The sequence below is a fragment of the Canis lupus genome, chromosome 11 (genome assembly GCF_011100685.1).
Source record: "Canis lupus familiaris isolate Mischka breed German Shepherd chromosome 11, alternate assembly UU_Cfam_GSD_1.0, whole genome shotgun sequence".
Classification (NCBI taxonomy): Eukaryota; Metazoa; Chordata; class Mammalia; order Carnivora; family Canidae; genus Canis; species Canis lupus.
In genome coordinates this window covers 40774030-40792250 of record NC_049232.1, presented here as the reverse complement: position 1 = coordinate 40792250, position 18221 = coordinate 40774030, and the positions used below count along the sequence as shown (strand labels likewise).

At 42.8% G+C, this 18221-nt stretch overlaps 1 protein-coding gene and 1 long non-coding RNA gene across 4 annotated transcripts in view; one reads left to right on the top strand and one right to left on the bottom strand.

Annotated features, from left to right (window-relative positions):
• Nucleotides 1–15161, bottom strand: part of LOC119873922 — a 105089-nt gene extending 89928 nt beyond the window's left edge. For 2 of the 3 annotated variants that reach the window (XR_005366813.1, XR_005366814.1), the window contains exons 1-3: nt 15071–15161; nt 12772–12944; nt 6704–8759 (exon numbers count right to left, since the gene is read on the bottom strand). This is a non-coding gene — a long non-coding RNA (uncharacterized LOC119873922). Of the gene's footprint in view, nt 1–930; nt 3401–6703; nt 8760–12771; nt 12945–15070 lie in introns of those variants that run through there. The other variant, XR_005366812.1, reaches the window with a different exon arrangement.
• On the top strand, nt 4022–4585 carry IFNA5 (interferon, alpha 5). The gene is given in 1 exon segment (NM_001006647.1): nt 4022–4585. A coding segment is annotated over 1 exon segment (564 nt).
• Nucleotides 15162–18221: the final 3060 nt, after the last annotated feature.

The following is an 18221-nucleotide window of genomic DNA, read 5'->3' as shown; positions in this document are numbered from 1 at the left end:
GTAATCACTCTGAAATACTCCTAGTCTCCACTTCTCCTTACCAAAGGCCTTTCCTCAGGGAAACCTTCCAGAGCCTAATTGACCTGGGGCAAGGGCTATCAGGATCCCAAGCCACTGTAACTCTCCTGTCTTCCCAGCAGGGTGGCAGAAAAGCTGAGGAGCTCTTGAGAACGACACAGCCAGGAGCACAGGCTCACTTAAAGCGTGACCCTGAAATCTAGGTTTGTAGAGCACCCTCTTTCCCCATACCTATCAGCACATCAACAGGATTCCCACATAATACTGGGACTACAACTGAAAAGGACAGCCAGTATCTGAAGACTCCTAACTCTGGGAAATGAACTAGGGGTGGTGGAAGGGGAGGAGGGCGGGGGTGGCGGTGAATGGGTGACGGGCACTGAGGGGGGCACTTGACGGGATGAGCACTGGGTGTTGTTATTCTGTATGTTGGCAAATTGAACACCAATAAAAAATAAATTTATTATTAAAAAAAAAAAGAAGGCTCTAGGGGACACAGAAGCAGGGACACCAGAGGAATGTAGCCTCTGACAGCTTGGCTGCAACAAACTGTAAGCTCACCCCAATTGCTAGCAGGAGAAACATAAAACCTCACCTACAGGCCAATTTTCTGTAGTTCCTTTTACCAGGTTCATCCCAATCAGCTGTCCACAAACACACATCAAACATTTTGGTGAAAAGTACAGTTTGAAGAGACTGAACATGCATCAGAATGAGACTAAGATATCCTAGAGATTTTGAAAATATCAGACCAGGAATTGAAAATTACTGTGACTATGTGCTGAGGGGTCAATGTATTCATATATACATCTTTCCCATGATTTATGCCACAATATGTAGGGTATCTACGATAGTTAAAAAAATAAAATATTTTTTCTTATAATACTATGTTCACTTAATAGTGTGTTCAGATAAACTATTTCCACCTTTGTCTTTTATTATTTTCTTGTTTAATTTATGAATTTTTTTCTCCTGAAGACATTTTGGATTTTTTTATTCTTAAGAGAAGTAGCCTGAATTTGAAACCCATCCTGGAGAATCCATGGGGGAATTCAATGCACTCATTCACTTTTCCAGTCAGTTATATATTAAACTGTTAATATATAGTTATATATTAAAACTGTTTATTTCTAGGTTACATTGTTATACTTCTGAGAATATTGAGGTGAAAAAAGGAAAGCCCATTCTTTTGGTGCTTTCCATTTGGAAGAGGAAAGAGATGTAAAAGCAGCCATCAAGCTTAATGCATTCCATTTATGTTTCATGGTACAATGAGAGGTAGAGCACACAGGATTCCTTTCAGCAGGAGCTTGAATGAGGGAGGTCAGGGAGAGGGGAGAGCAGACTTCCCACTGGTAGAGGCAGATGTGAATCTGGGATCTCCAACTGTGTACCTCCTGGAGACATTAAATTGCAATGGTTGGTTGCATATTTGGAGGACTGAATGTCCTTCCTTCTGAGTTGAGTGTGGAATGAGAAGATGCTCTAAAGCTCAAAAAAACTTCAACTTTTAAGGCTGAGAAAAAGAAGAAGAGCCTGCAAGGGCAGAGAGATAGTGCAGCTGGTATAAGTGGGACACAACCAGGGAAGATCGATCTTCAGAAAGGATGGAAGAAGAGAAGCTTGAGAATTTCCCAAGATGAGTCTTAAGGAGTAATTTATGACATGTGCTATAGGATTATGCATGGTCTCTGGATTTTGCTGTGAATCTAGTTGTTTGCTCCTGAGAAACTCTCTTGAGCTCTCTGAAACTGTTTACCCAAATATAGAGTAGGAATATTCCTAGAGCTGTTGTAACAACGAAGTAGCACATTTAAAGGTATCTAGTATCTTCCATTGAGCGAGAATTTAACAGATGATGGCTGTTTTCTTGTTTTTTATTTTTTTCAGAGATCTCTGAGAGAATAATGAACTTCTCCTAGATTTCTCTTTATAACTGACTATAAACTGCTGATGGTCTAAAATACCTGGTTGAGAATGGGTGGCTCATCAATTGTATATTACTCTTTCCATAATAATATACTATGTACACATATGCACTATATGTAGGTACACATCCCCTATACATTCCGACACAGCACATTCCCCCTTCCTCCCTGTTTCCCCAGATCCCATCCTTTCTCTCTCAAATCACACAGTTTCCCTCCCCGCAGTGTAGAAACCCCCAGTGAGCTCTGCCCAGCTCTGTGACTCTCCTTCCCATTCACACAGCTGCTTCCTTTTCCGTTGCGGTTTCTCTCTGGCAGTTTTATTTCCCATTACAAAGCCACCAAGTAAGAGCAAAAGTTGTTTGAAATTTCTAGGTTTTTTAGAAACTCTCATAGGAGAAGCCTTGTTCTCTTTTTTTCTCCTGGTGACTATTTTTGGACCAGAGTGAATGTCCCTGCTGCAGTGATGTAAGTGTAGCTGTAGCAAAAAGGAAATAGAAACAGGAGACTGCTGTACAGTGGCCCTGCACAATATTTACAAGAGATGAGTGCCCTCCACTGGCCAGGATGGACTAAGACAGTGAGCTAGTCTGGAGAGGTGGCTTGTGTTCTATGTAGAAGTATGTCCCCTGGCCAACTGTTTGTTCCTCCAGAGCAAAACAAAAACAAAACAAAACAAAAAAAAACACAAAACACCTCTTTCCTGGAATGAACTGACTCTGTTAGTGTAATAAGCCAATTTCTATGGCTTTTATGAACTTTTGCAAAAATATACTTTCTAAAAATAGCAGTTATATTCACAGCAAAAGTGAGAAGTTACTGCATTTTTTCACATCCTCTCTCCTTCTGTATCTGCAGAGTCTCTCCCATTACCATCATTCCTCCACCAGTGGTAAGTTGTTACAATTGCCTCCAAGGTGTAACCAGTAGTTTTAGGATTGTGAACAAATCTTTAACATTACAGGGTTTGTGGTACTCTGAAGCTCAACCTGGGAGTGGTCTAACAAAACCTTAGTCCTCAGTAGTTTATTGTCTTTTATTGGGTTTTACTGAGTATCACACGAGAAGCAATGACACTGAATTTGTGGAAGATACACACAATGTCTGCAAGATATTTTGCAGGGCTAACTGAATAGCCTAGAATTAGAGGACTTTCTCTCCATCATTTCCTGGATCTCAAAGTCACACTGGGAGGGGTAAATTTTGCTTACTTGTGAACCTCCATTGGCAGTCTGGAGGACATTGCTGATGTTTGAGCTTTGTTGAGAGGTGGGCTTTGGAAATTTAATACAAATAGATGATATGTTATGACTTAATGCTGCAAAATTTATTCCACACATCAGTAATTCTATCTACTGCTAAACAGAAAAAATTTTAACAACAACATGATGAGTATCTCATGGGAGGTGAAGTTAAAAAGCACTTTCTGTTCGAAGCCGCAATAACTCAGCACCCTAAAAACAAATGTGAAGTAAAGAAATTAATTTTTCAATTGCTGTAAGCAATTTGAAATGATTCTAAATATTTAAGTACATTGACATCATTATTATGTCTTTCTAGAAATTGTTAATTTGCAAATGTACTTTTTATATTTCAAGTGTGTGAGTAAAAATTAGAAGTTGCTAATCAAATCTAGTTATCCAGTGAAGCATCAGTACCCCAAATTTAACTTTCAGGATTAAATTTTTAGTCATTCTACACCCTGAGTTGAATAAACAGCAAAATTTACACTTTCTTTTTTATGTATAAAGCAGGGGTATAAACACAACATAAATATATATATTGTATATCTGTGTTACTAAGTTTTCATGGAAGGTTCAGTTACATTAATAATCAAAGACACTGAAGTAAAGAGACAATAAAAAAAATTGGGTGGGAAACCCACGCTCTCAAGTAGAAAGTGCATAAGGGAAAGCAAAAAGAGAAGTAGAAAGTGAGGGAGACGTTCAGAAATTGAAAACGTGCCTGTTGCCTACTTAAGCCCCACACACGAGGGAAGATGCTCAGAGAAGCTGAAGCCGCGGTTCCCACACTTGCCCAGCGCAGCCAGGCCCACAGCCCCTGCAGGATCCCCGATGGCCCTGCCCTGCTCCTTCTCGGTGGCCCTGGTGCTGCTCAGCTGCCACTCCCTGTGCTGTCTGGCTTGCGACCTGCCCGACACCCACAGCCTGCGCAACTGGAGGGTCCTGACGCTCCTGGGACAGATGAGGAGACTCTCCGCCAGCTCTTGTGACCACTACACCACTGACTTTGCCTTCCCCAAGGAACTGTTTGATGGCCAGCGGCTCCAGGAGGCGCAAGCCCTCTCTGTGGTCCACGTGATGACCCAGAAGGTCTTCCACCTCTTCTGCACGAACATGTCCTCTGCTCCTTGGAACATGACCCTCCTGGAGGAATTGTGCTCGGGGCTCTCTGAGCAGCTGGATGACCTGGATGCCTGTCCCCTGCAGGAGGCAGGGCTGGCCGAGACCCCCCTCATGCATGAAGACTCCACCCTGAGGACCTACTTCCAAAGGATCTCCCTCTACCTGCAAGACAGGAACCACAGCCCGTGTGCCTGGGAGATGGTCCGAGCAGAAATCGGGAGATCCTTCTTCTCCTTGACCATCTTGCAAGAAAGAGTAAGGAGGAGGAAATGAGACCCGCCCAGGTCCCCAAGGAAATGATTCTGTCTGACAAATAATATCACACTTGCCCTGTTCTGCTGTGTCAGAGACGCTCATTTCTGCTGTAACAGTGACATAAGCAGAATCAATTTGTCAATAATTACCTGAGCCAAAGGCAGTCGGTTAACCAACTGAGCCACCCTGGCACCCTTGAATATTCTGTCTTCTGTAATATTAAGCAACATGTCAACGCTATAAGTGCTAGTCACTTTCAGATGACCATGCCGGTGTCTATTTATCTATTTAAATATTTATTCATGTAAATATTTATAAGGTTTATATTTCTTCACACACTATTATGTGTACCTTTATGTGGCAGCAATATAATAAAATATATATTCTTTATATTTAATCAGTTTTTCATGTCTTTATTGAACTTTTGCTGTGGAAAGTATTTTTGAAAGACTACCATGAATTTTGCAACTTGTAGAAAATTAGCCGGCAGAATGCATTGACCCATTATATTACATTAACATCAAGTAATAAGTGACTTCCTCTAAAAAAAATTGTCAATTGCCTTTAGAATATAGGCCATGACACATACAGTTCCTGATGTCCATATCTCTAATTTTATAGGGATAGAAACCTAAAAATGATCATCATATTTAGTGTTATAATGAAAAAGGGAGAAAAGTGAATTCTCTCTCACCTGATTCTAGATTGGAGAATCTCAAGAAGTACACATAAAAGCGGTGGACCCCTCCTGAGGTGACCGGTAAACATGGAGGCACAAACGCCCAGTGTCAGGGGAGCGGTAAGCTTGCAATAGGCAAGAAACACCATGGCTTAAGTCTGTATCTAGCATGGAAAAGGCCAGAAACAGAGGTGGCCATGTGGGGAGACGGTGTAGTGTGAGAAGAAGACATGAATGTGATTCTGAGGATCTCCAACCACCAAACGGAGGGGGGGAAAGAGCCACAAGGAGACAGTGGAATCATGGCCATAGAGTACATGGATAACAAGACAGGATGGTGATGAGTGTATTTAAAGAAATGTGTTTAGGAGATCACAGTGGATTCATGGAAGTTGTAGGTTGAAACTGTCCACTATGTCAGAATAATTGAAGCCACTGTTGACCTTCCCGAGAGTAGGTTTGGTGGATGAATAAGCAGAAATCACATTAGAGTAGTTGGGAGTATAAATAAGAGAAATTAGTGCCTCCGAGGTGGAGAAGAATGTATTGTGGGATCTGGTAATAATGGGGTTAGATTTTCTGTGCCTACTTTGCCCTTTTATGCCATATGTCTTTTCTGAGTGAATTCATGGAATTGATGTTCTGGTAAATCACCTCAATGTGTTTAATATTGTATTTTTTTAGAATCATGACTTAATGACGTACAATGGTTATCCTGTCTTGGTTCTCATTACCTTTTATATCAACAAGCTGCTCATCTTTAAGAACTCACTAGGCAGAAATAGATAACTCAATCCTTCATCAAATCATCTATTACTACTCATAAAATAATGTTCCTGGAATTATTGGCTTTATTAATTAGGTTATTTACCCATTACTGTGACCCTGGTTTACTACAAGGGCTTAATATCACACTTCTTTTTCTAGTGAGTTTGGTAGGATAAGAATTCTTTTATGTTACTCACTGGTGATGTTTCCTAATTTTATGAATATCACAGTATTTGTTTTAAAGTTTTTATTTATTTGAGAGCAGTAGAGATCACAGAAAGAGAAGGAGGAGAGAAGAAGTCTCATCACTGAGTGGAGAGCCTGATGTAGGGCTCCAACTCAGGACTCTGAGATAATTACCTGAGCCAAAGGCAGTCACTTAACCAACTGAGCCACCCAGGTGCCCCCGAATATCATAATCTTTGGTGGATCCTCAAATAACAAAATTCTCATGGACAAAAGAAAGACTTTCTTCAGTAATAGAATGGAAAGCTGAGTTAGGCATTCTCTTTCTTAATTTAAAAGCAAAGAAAAAAATTGGTGGAAATCAGCTGAAAATACAACATTAATCATGGAAATCCATAGAACAAGAGTGAATTGTGTATAATTCAAGAGTAAAAAACAGATTTAACGCTTATAACAGAATATTGTGAATATTAACTGAACTCATGCAGATTAAAGGCACCTACCATTGCATCTTCCATGAGTAACAACTTAAAATGTGGTACGTATTGTCTTATTTTTCTTCAGATGGCTATAAATGAGAATATTGTCTCTTTCTACAAATCTTCCAAATTGTGTGTCTTATGCTTAAATAACTGGCCTCCAATGGAAAAAGCCTCAAAAACCAGAATTCCGTTGTGAATTCTAGAGAAGGCTGACCAATTCATTCCTCATTCCAAAGAAGGGTCTTATATTCAGTGATGACATGGTGGCTTGTATGAATATCTGAGGATAGACAATACATACCTAGATGGAAGTGCAGAAGAACATGTTATTTCTTTAACCTTATGGCATCTACCCCTGCCCTCCCCTCCACATTCCAGGACACATTCCCCTGTCCTAACAGTTTCCTTCCTCTCCAAGGCAGAAGTCCCCACAGCACCCTGGGCATTCACCCTCTTGACCTCTCAGCCCATTCACACAGGGCTTCCTGCTCTGTTGTGGTCTCAGTTTAAAGGTTTCCCTAAAGAGCAGCTTGTCACAAGTATAAAGAAAAAAATCAAATGAAATCTCTAGGTTTTGCAGAAACACCTGCAACCGAGGCTTTGTTTTGATTTCCATCAAATGTGATGTAACAGCAGCTGTGGCTAAAAGGAAACAGAAAGCAGGGTCAGATTGAAATGGAGTTCCCTAGGGAAGACCGCCCCCCTGGTGGCCACGTGTGACTAGGGCGGTGACCAAGACTGGAGGTGGGGCCTGGAATCTAAGCAGAAATGGGAACTCTTTCTGAGGATGTCCCTTCAGGCTACAAATAGGTTACTTGTCAACAACCAGAGACTTTAATGCAGGCAAAAATAGTTTCCTTATTCTGTCTAGAGCAAAGAGTAAGTCTTGCTCTGAAAATCTCTATATAAGCACATTTGGTATCAATCCCAGAGTATTGATCCTTAAATACTGGAAAGTCTTGGGGAACCAAACCACAGGACCAGAGGCAGGGGTAAGGAGAGTGCAATCCCCACTAAATTTCCATCCCCAGGCACTTCCAGTCCACCTGCGATGGTTGGTGGGGAGACAGAGCTTGGCACCCAGGTGCCCATCATGGGCTGCGGGAGATCACCGTGCAGCACCAGCTGCAAGCAGCCAAGGTTTGCCAGCTTCAGAAGCCAGGGTGCCCTCAGCTTCCCACCACCCTCCCTGCCTGCTGATTCCTGTGCTGTGGAGCTCAAGGCCCTCAGATGTCCAGTCCTGCATAGCAACACACTAAATACAAGGAACCCAACCCACACGTCTACACCCAAGGATCCAGGGCCTCATCTGTGCCTGTGTTTGGGCACTGCTATGTTCTGATCCCACAAGGTGCAGAATGCTCATTAGCTCAAAACAGTGCAACTACACATCTGGAAACATGAAGGTGTTGAGAGTCAAGAACAACTTCAGAACCTGGAACAGGAGAGCTGTGAGAGTGCCCACTGGCTCAGCGACATGTCCTCGGCAGGTGGAACGATAGGAACGGGCAGCGCTGAGTCAACTGTCTCTCCACGTCTTTCTTGAGACTGAGAAGATGCAAGTGGTTGCTGGGAGCACAGAATTGTCCTATGCACATGTGGCTAATAGGAGTGTCCCCCGGATGGATGACACTGACATGACAGCAGCCTGCACAGTATTGGGAGAAGGGTTACTCCAGGGCCAGCTGCAAACTTGTTTCAATTGGCAGAAAAATCTACTGCCTGAGTATTTTAAAAGGGAGTCTGTCAACTTTCCCTTAAAGTCAGTCATTAGGAAGATTCCTCCCACAGGAACTCATTTGCTCAATAAAATAAGAGTGGGCATCGAGAACTGCGGGCCTGTAAGAGGCAGCTGTAGCTGGAGGATGAAGAACTGAAGAAGCTCAGCAACTGTGTGCTCTCCAGGGCTGTGGGCTGCACTGATGTCAAGTGTGATCCATTTCAGTTGCAAAGTGGTGTTGTTGGCTGGCTGCTTTCTCCTGGGGCTGCTTGCTGCATGTCTGGTTCTCTGCCTCGGGCTACATTTAAAGGCCAGTTGCAGGATGACTAGTTGTCAGGGGAGGGAGGCACTCAGAGCCTGAGATTGCAAGTGCAAGAAAAGCAGAAAAGACAGTTCATACACAGCCTCATGCAAACCCCATCCAAATTCAGGTTTGAGAAAACACTACTGCCAAGTGAAGTGTTTGACAAATGCCATCAACCTCAAGGAGACAAGATGGTGTGTAACAGTTGTGAGGAACGTGATGACAAAGTTAATCATACTGTTAATGTCTGCCTTTAGGGAAGGGTGCCTGCTGTGCCTAGCAAAAAATGGGGATTGGAGAAATTATTCTCTGAGACTGTATTAGAGTTCTCCAGAAACAGAACCAGACTATAAATATAGATTTATTTTGAGGAAGTGGCTCATGAGTTGTGGAGACAGGCAGATCCAATATCTGCAGAGAAGCCCACAGGCTGGAGACCCCTGGAAGAGCTACAAATGTGGTCTGCTGGCACAAGTTTCACTTTCTCCAGGAAGGTCAGTCTTTTTCTATTTGTGGAAGCTGAGAAAAATCAAGGCCATTCCACCTCAAGTTTAGCATTAGCACAAGTACAGCCATCTTAGGCCCCTGTGAATAAGAGCTGAACTTTATAGGAAAAACTGCAGAATGTCCTCGGCAGGTAATCCCATATCAGAAAGACAACAGAGCTCAGAATTGTCCTCGGCAGAGAATTCCATATCAGAAAGACAACAGAGCCCACACCTGTGGTAGAAAGTCCCATATTAGAATGAGAACAGAGCTCAATGCCCTTGAAAGCCCCATATCAGAATGTAAACAGAACTTGAGAAATTCCTCCACCCCTTCTGAAAATCCCCTAGACCAGCCTATAAAAAACCCAGCTGTAACCCACTTCGGGGTCCAAGTCTTTGCTCCGCTGTGCCGGGTATACTTGGACCCAAACTCGAGCTTGTAAATAAACCCTCGTGCGCTTGCATCGGTGTCGGTTCCTTGGTGGTTTCTCAGATTCGCAATCTTGGGCACAACATTATTAAGGTCTTCAGTGGATTGGATGGGGCTCCCCCACATTTGGAGAGCAATCTGGTTTGCTCAGAATCTACTAATATGTTAATCTCATCTAAAAAAATAGCTTCACAGAAACATCTAGAATGTTGGACCAAATATCTGGATATTACACCCAAGTTGACACATAAAGTTAACCATCCCAAAGGCTTCCCTCAGATTCTCAGCAGCCTCTTTGCTTATTGTGGACAGTGGTTGTCCCACCATGTGGTCAAGAGCTCAGACTGGGGAGACAGAAGACCTACCTTCCCAACTGTCTCTATGACCTTCATCTCCATGTGCTCTGTTTCCTTCTTCATGAAATGAGCACAATGGAAGGATTCTTTCTGGCCCATTCTGTTAACTGGCATGTGTTCCAGTGACTGACCTAGTAGGTGCCTGAGAAACAGCTGTTTAGTGAATGCATGTTGGGGAGCAGTGCTCATCTCCCAGCCTGTGTCCAGAATAGAGGGAAGTATGAGAGCTGGTGAAAGCTGTCCCCCACTAAGAGATTCAAGGTCATGAGGACTTCCCCTTTCCCATCTCAACCTAGAGCTCCAAGAGTCCAGCTGCATTTTCGGGATATGTGACATTTCTTGTCTCTTATCATTTCTAGAGGCTGAGTGAGAAGTTTCTGGCCCTGTGCTGCCTGTGCAATCCCAATTACTCCACCCCATAACCATACAATGTTCTAGATAATGAAGGAGCACAGGGAAGGACTGTTAGGCCTCTGTCCTGGGTCATGGTCTTTGGTTTTTTCACTTTTAAAGTCCCCTGAGCATTTGTATTTCTTGTTCTATTTGTGTTAGTATTAAAAAAAAATTATTTATCTGAGAGAGAAAGAAAGCACATGATCAAGGGGAGGGGAAGAAGGAGAGGGACAAGAAAATTTCTCACTAGGCAGGGAGCCCTAAGCTCGGCTTGATCTTGGACCCTGAAATTCTGACCTTAGCTGAAGTCAGACTCTTAACCACTGAGCCACCAGGTGCCCATATTCTTGGGTTGATACTAACAAGATCTTAAAATTGAGATACCTTCACAAACACAAATGAAAGAAGCTGAGATGCTGGTGTGTGTAGAATGCCACTGTCTCCATTCCTCCCTAATCCTGATCACCTTCAGGAGGTCAAAGCTGGCTGTCCTTATGAACTGAAGCTGGTCCTCTGTTCCTCTAAGCCTGAGCTCCTGGTGAACCTTGAACTTACCCTAATGTGGCTGAGGCAGAAGATATAAATCTCCTTTCAGAAGAAAATTATATTCTGGAAATAGATATCTCTACTCACAATAGAGACCACTTTGGAGGATGTGATAACTCAGAATCAATCAATTTTCTAATTTGTTTATGGGGGATCCCTGGGTGGCACAGCGGTTTAGCACCGGCCTTTGGCCCAGGGTGTGATCCTGGAGACCCGGGATCAAATCCCACGTCGGGCTCCCGGTGCATGGAGCCTGCTTCTCCCTCTGCCTGTGTCTCTGCCTCTCTCTCTCTCTCTCTCTGTGTGACTATCATAAATTTTAAAAATTAAAAAAATTAAAATAATAATTTGTTTATGGAAACATTTCTTCCAGAGAAATTTTGTAGGGAGTGGGGATGCTAGACTGGCTGACCTGAGGAAATGTGCTCCCAGAGGCAGAGTGAGTGAAAGCCTGATGTATCCAAGGTTGTGTCATGGGACACACCTGAAGTCATGCAGGAGGCCACAGTCCAGGGCTTCACATAGCTGAAAAATTTGGTGGCCCTTACTTGAAGCCATGGAAGACTAGGGAGGGAGAGGACTGAACCACTGGAATCCAAAGGGTATGTCACCTTAGGGGAGTTGTTGAGATCCTGAGAGAGAGCGGGATCAGGGTAGGAGGGTGCCAGGTGATGAGGTGTGGTCCAAAGACAACATGGGGTCTGGATTGGAAATAGGGTCCTATGTCTGAGTGTGTTTTCGGTTGGAAAGGAAAAGGTCAAAGGTTGGGGTGAAGGATAGTCTGACAGTGTGGGATTTGGTGACAAAGTGGGCTCTCTTTGAAGAAAAGCATCCAGTGGTTATATGGTGAAAAAAAGGAAAGTGGGTTGGTACTGTCCAGTCAGAGGGTGGAAGCCTAAGGTAAGGAGACCAGAGTGAGCCATGAGTTAGTGGATCTCAAAGATGACATTGAGAAGCATTTTCCTGACTCCATGAACAACATCATATCTACTTCCTTGGCTGCTCTAAGTCACTGCTCAGAGAAAGAATCTTGGTAGAACTGTTCTAGAAAGCCACCCACCCAAGGAAACTGTGCAGGCACCTGCAAGAGATAGGAGATGCAAAGTACTTTTGAAAGCAGAATGGGGACAGACAGGTTTGGCAGGGGTCAGATTCTGCTACATGTCTGACCTCATGATATTCTTTTTATCTCACTCCATGGCTTGATATCACATCCCTTTTTGATTCTCCCTCTTATATGAACTCTAGGTTGCACGTGGAGCCTGGCATTCCACAATCTAGGAAGAAGGATGCTTGAAATAACAGGACTAACAGGACAGATGAATTACTTTTTCTGAAGAGAAGGTCTGGTGCCAAGTTAATGCCTTTGCTGTGAACCCCCAACAGAGAATATATGACCCTGGGTCACATAGGGTAAAGGTAGCATCTTGTAGGAAACTGAATAGAATGTTCCCTTGGGCATACACTCTTTCAAGATTAGATGCTGAATGCCCAGGGATAAGGACACAAAGTCAAAAGTTCAATGACAGTTATACTAAGCTTAACTTATGGACAGGGCTCTGTTATTTTAACACTCTTTCAGGCACATGGTCCCAAGTGATTATCACAACATCCCCATGACATTTGCAGGCCAGTACTCTCGTCTGATGCTTAGGAAAGTTAACCATTTGGAATATGTACAAAGGTAGGACCCACACATTTTGCCTCTAAAATCAATTGTCCCTCCACTATACCTCCTACCACCACCTAGTGGGCAAGACTCATGGCCCAATTCAATCACTCCTTCATTCCAATGGGTGAGTACAACAGGGATCGGGATGAGGCCGGTTTCCTTCCTAAGGGGCTGGCCTACCAGGTCATTAATTTCTGAGAAGCACTGATTCTAGGAACTGATCTCCTCAGTGATTGCTGACCCGAGGCCTCACCGAAAAGAGATTTGAAGGTTAATCCACAGAGAGCCTGGCATTCAAGAGTAGGACATTACTGTTAAGCCTTCAGCTTTTTCTTCCCGCCTCTATGTTGATGCTGAAAGACAAGGAAAAGTAAGACAATCTCACTTTCCTCTGTCTACAAAGGCAGCAGCCAGTCATAGCAAATAATGTCAGTTTCTGCACTGATTTGAGACCTGTCTTCTAAGTTATTCACTTTTAAAGTGGGTAACAATATTTTCTACTGATCCTTCTCTGAAAAAATCAAGGAATGGTTTTTTGCACATGGTCCTTTTAATATATTTCAAGCACGAGTCCTCTGTCTAGGAAAAGCACAGAGTTTCAGGTCTTTGGGATCGCGTATGCTCCGTTTGATAAGAATCTACTCTGAGGGGATGCCTGGATAGCTCACTGGTTGAGCATCTGCCTTCTGCTTAGGTCATGATCCCAGGATCGAGTCCCACATGGGGCTCCCTGCATGGAGCCTGCTTCTCCCTCTGCCTGTGTCTCTGCCTCTCTGTGTCTCTCATGAATAAATAAATAAAATTTTTTAAAAATCTACTCTGAGGACACAGTGAGTAGCATCTGTTGGGAGAGTTTCAGAGGCTCAGCACTGCTCTCCTCTCTCTCATGTTGGCACTGACACAATGAAGAGGCTTGGTTCAGAGATTCCTGAGATGGGAAGGTGCCTGACGAACAAAGGTTGCGAGACCTCTTCTCGATGGGTGACTTGATGTGCCAGTACATGGACACTCAACCAGCTGCTGGAAAGTTATCTTGGAAACTCCCACTGCACCCATTTATTGAAAACATCTTTCCTCCCTTATTAAATTCTGATGCACACTTTACCTAAAATTGAATTACTCCTCACAATAAAATTTTCTTACAGATTCCTTAAAAATAATAAAAAGTTAATATCTATAAAAATTTACCATTAAAAGTAATGAATGGAGGATTCATATAGTGGAAACATGGAAGAAGCCAGGGAAAACCAAGAACAGTACTATCTATACCTAGGAGTCAACTAATTCCCCAAGGGGCACTAAAGAGGAAAAAAAGAGAAAAAACATTTGTAAATAAAATTAAACTCTGCCCTGAGGTTCATTTCAATGTTCTCACTTATGGTTGTTTTTCCTGTTGAATCACCCACCTCAATTCTGTTTCCTTCCTTTCTACTAGGGTTTCTGAATTAAGTACCTTTCTGTAACCTGAACTCTTCTACTCATTTCTTCTTTCCTTGCTCCTCTGCTCACATCTCTCCCACCTTCTCCATTACCAACCCCCCCACACTCCCCATCATCCAGGAACAGCTCCATCTAAGAAAGAAGAACTAGCACCCTTCTATAGTATGATCACATAATCTCTGGACTTCTAGGTTATTATAGTGCTCTGGTTGTGAACCTAAGCTACATCATCAAATAACAGGGGAACTTTTTTTTTTAAAAGAGGTTGCCTAGATTCTCTACCAGATTAATTACATCATTTTGTGGGGGTTGAGGAGAGCATTCATATTTTGGAATAATTTTATTTTAAGATTATTTTCAAACTTACAGAAACATTCAAAATAGTAGAAAAAATTCACATAGTCCCATCACTCAGAGACATATGCCAACTGTCCTCCCCAATTCCTTTATATTTAAAGAATTTAATCCAGGCTCCAGTCTTTCATCCAGCACTCATGCATTCCTTTTTTCTCTTAATTGGAAACAATTCCTCAGACTTCCCTTAACTTTGACAACTTTGACAATTTTGGAAAATGTCAGGCAATGACACAGAAGAGAGGGAAGAATGTTTTCAACTCTCAATGCTCTAAGATAAATGAACCATTTTAAAATAGTAAAAATAATAAAAGCAAGTATATATGGGAACAGAGTTTGCCTTTTGCCTCTGGATCCAGTAAATCTCAGTCGTGTGTTGGCGGTATGACCCAGCCACTCCACTGCAGGGTTTAAAAATTTCCGAGATCATGTCCAGACTGTAGATGCGTATCCCCTTGCCCCGCATCCCTATCTTTTCTCCGCAGAGCAAGCCTGGGTCTGCAGACGCACCGGCTCCCCGCCCCGCCCCCGCCCCCGCGGAGCATCCCCAGGAAACGCCCTGGTCGGCGCCCGGGCTCAACTGCTGCGCGGCCCCGCGGAGCACAGTCCCCCGCGGTCAGGCCCGACAGGGGAGAGCCTGCTGGGTCCCCGGGTCCCACGCGACCCCGGAGCCCGGGCCCCTCACCTGGGTCGAGACCCCGCTCCCTGCGGAGCAGCTGCGGTCGTCCTGGAGAGCGTCCCTGGCAGCCGGGGGTCCGGCGCGTTGAGTTCGCGCGCCCCCTGCCGGCCGTTGGGGCGCATCGCCGGAGCCTTGCGCGTTCCCGAGGGCTGGCGGCGCCTGCTTCTCCAGGAAAGCACAGAACTCAGGGGTGCATCATCTACTCGCTAATAGTGCAGGTGATGCTTTGGTCTAGCCCCTCCGAATGTGATGATCGTGAAAAACAGGGAATCACGCTTTTGAGACATCCGAAAATGATAGCTTCCCAGTCAAGCCAGTATAACAGGACCTACTTTCATTTTTTTTTCTTTTGTTATTATTTATTTAAATTCAATTTGCCAAAAAAATTAAAAAAATAAATTCAATTTGCCAACATTAGCATAACACCCAGTGTCATTTTTTTTTTCACCACAAAGATAAGTATTAACATCAAGAAGGCTTAAGCCACCTGTTCTTGCCGTCAGATTCTCAACCTGTCCCACACAGACTACCTAACAGATCTTAATCCTGTTTACACAGAAGACTACAGTACAGCTTCAAGTAAGAGCGGCTGTTTGGATTACCCCCGAGGCAGTCTGGGACAACTGGAGCAGAGAAAGAAAAGTAGAAAATCTTCGGGTTTGTCCTTACTTAGTTAGAGATGTTATCTATACGGTAGATGTTATCCAAGAAATCAGAGGCTTTCTAAAGAAGGAATACAGCTGCTGTGCCTTGGAAGTTGTCAGGGGGATGGCTGAAATGTGCTTTTCCCTATTGAATAAATTCAGGAAATAAGAGAATTATTCCTACGACTCCCATCACTATATCATTGTTTGTCAAGTCAAACAAAAAAATTTGCACTGTATTTTCTGTGCCAGCTGTCAAATACCTGAAATCAAAACTTTATATTTAAAATATAGTCTCCAAAAAATGTTCAGCAAGTAAATGATCTGTTTCTTAAGTAAATAACCCATGATAATATGTTTTTTATTTATCTTTTCAAATTTTTGGAGGGTTTTTGTTGTCCCTAGAATCTGAAATATAACTTATCATGGAAAACCTTCTTCATTATATTATTTTGTTACAGACTTCTGTTAAGGTAATGTTAGTTGCTCAAATAGATAAACATGAAAATATCAGATTTTGAACATAGCACAAGTCTTATCTTCCCCTCATGCAATACTTAAATGCAAGTATTCCTGATGAAGTGACTCTTCTGGTAGGTTTGCCCTCAAATGGTGGTTCAGAGATCCAATTACTTTCTATTCAGTGCCTTTGCCATCATCATGTGACTTTAAATATGGCTCTGGTGCTTGGGTTTATTCCATTTAGTCGTAAAAGAATAAAAGCCCAGTTGATCACATGGACACGTTTTCATGGGCCAGACCTGTGCAGAGCAACACCCACATTTAGTTGGACAGGATTCATTCACATGGCCACATCTAACTGTAAAGAGACTGGGAGAAGGAGTTGAATTTGGGACCAGTGGGAAAAAGATACAAGTTTAAGGAATAAGACCACTATTAATTTTTAGACTATGTGCACTAATACTGTTTTTAGAAGAACTAGTCAATTTTTTGGTAATTTTTTTTATTGGAGTTCAATTTGCCAACATATAACATAACACCCAGTGTGCCGTCAAGTGCCCTCCTAGTGCCCATCACCCGGTGACCCTATCCCCCCGCCCACCTCCCTTTCCACTACCCCTTGTTCGTTTCCCAGAGTTAGAAGTCTCTTCTATTCTATCACCCTCTCTGATATTTTTCCCACATTTTCTTTGTTTTTTGTATGTTTGTTTTTGCTTTTATACAGTTTATCCATAAAATGCTGACCACAGATCGGATTCCACAAATTAAAACCAGGCAAGGGACCCAGCAGGAGAAGGCATGCGTGTTCACATTACTGGCCCTTTAAAAGGCAGATTCACATGCATTCCCAAGGGGATAGGTTAAAGTTGAAACATATCACTTCCAGATTGCAAATTCCTTTAGGGGTCCCTCTTACAATTCTGTCTCCATTCAAGCTCTCTTTGGACTTGAGGCCATGCTGATTACCCCCACAGTCCTTCTATATCATTCCACCTCTCAGCAAGGCTCCAGGAGAATACTTCGGGCATGTAACTACTTGGAAGCTTTAGGCTGAGAGTTGGACTCACCTCTGGTCTCTGGGCAATGTCTATAGGGTAAAAAGAGTGGGTCAGCATGTACCCCCATTTCCTGTGGTGCTTCAACTTGAAAATAGTCCCCTTTAGGTAGTAAGAACAGCACATCCCACTGAGATCTCCCCATTCCCCAAAATCTGGGTGCACATTTAGTGATGTTCTGATAAAAGGTAGACTAGATGAACTCAGACAATCACCCTCAGAATCCAAGAAATGTGCCAAATAGGAGTAACTGCATAGGGAATGGATGGTAACATGCCTGCTCCTCCTCTTTATTTTTTACATAATCTGTTTGTTGTCAATAATGCAGCATCGTAGCATATTTAGAGCAGTTAGAATTTTCAGTGGGACTATCTTGGGTTTGAATCTTCATCACTTGGTAACTGTGTGGCCTTGAATAGTTGTTTAATGTTTCTAAAGCTCACTGTCCTTGTTGGAAAGGGCAAACCATAAAAATGATATGCTTACATTATTATGGAAGAGATGATATCATACACGTTATGATCAGATAAATTTACAACCAGATGAAAAATGAAAATAGGAATTTGGACCCTTTGAGGAGCTCTGCAATGTTGGTGTCACCAGTGTTCCTGCTTTGGTCCTCTAAAGGACGAGGGTCTTAGGGCCTGGACGAGGTTGATGGTGATTTTTGCCAGTGTTTTTACCCACAGAGCTGTGAGTGTGTTCTTTAGTTTCTAAATTTCATCAATCTACCCTGATCCCATAAAACAGAACCAATAAGACCTAAGAGACAACTCTGTATCACACACATAGAAACCCTCACTAAATCCTGGGCAGAAGATGAGAAAATTCAGACTTAGGGTAAGTAATTTTCCTTATAGCTCAAATGGTTCAAAATAGTACCTGAAATTGAATCCAGGTCATTCTGACTTTAAAACTAGCAGAATCGTGCTCATTTTTCCATGATGGGAAACAATCATTAATACATTCCAAGTGTGACAAAATAAAAGCCTAATG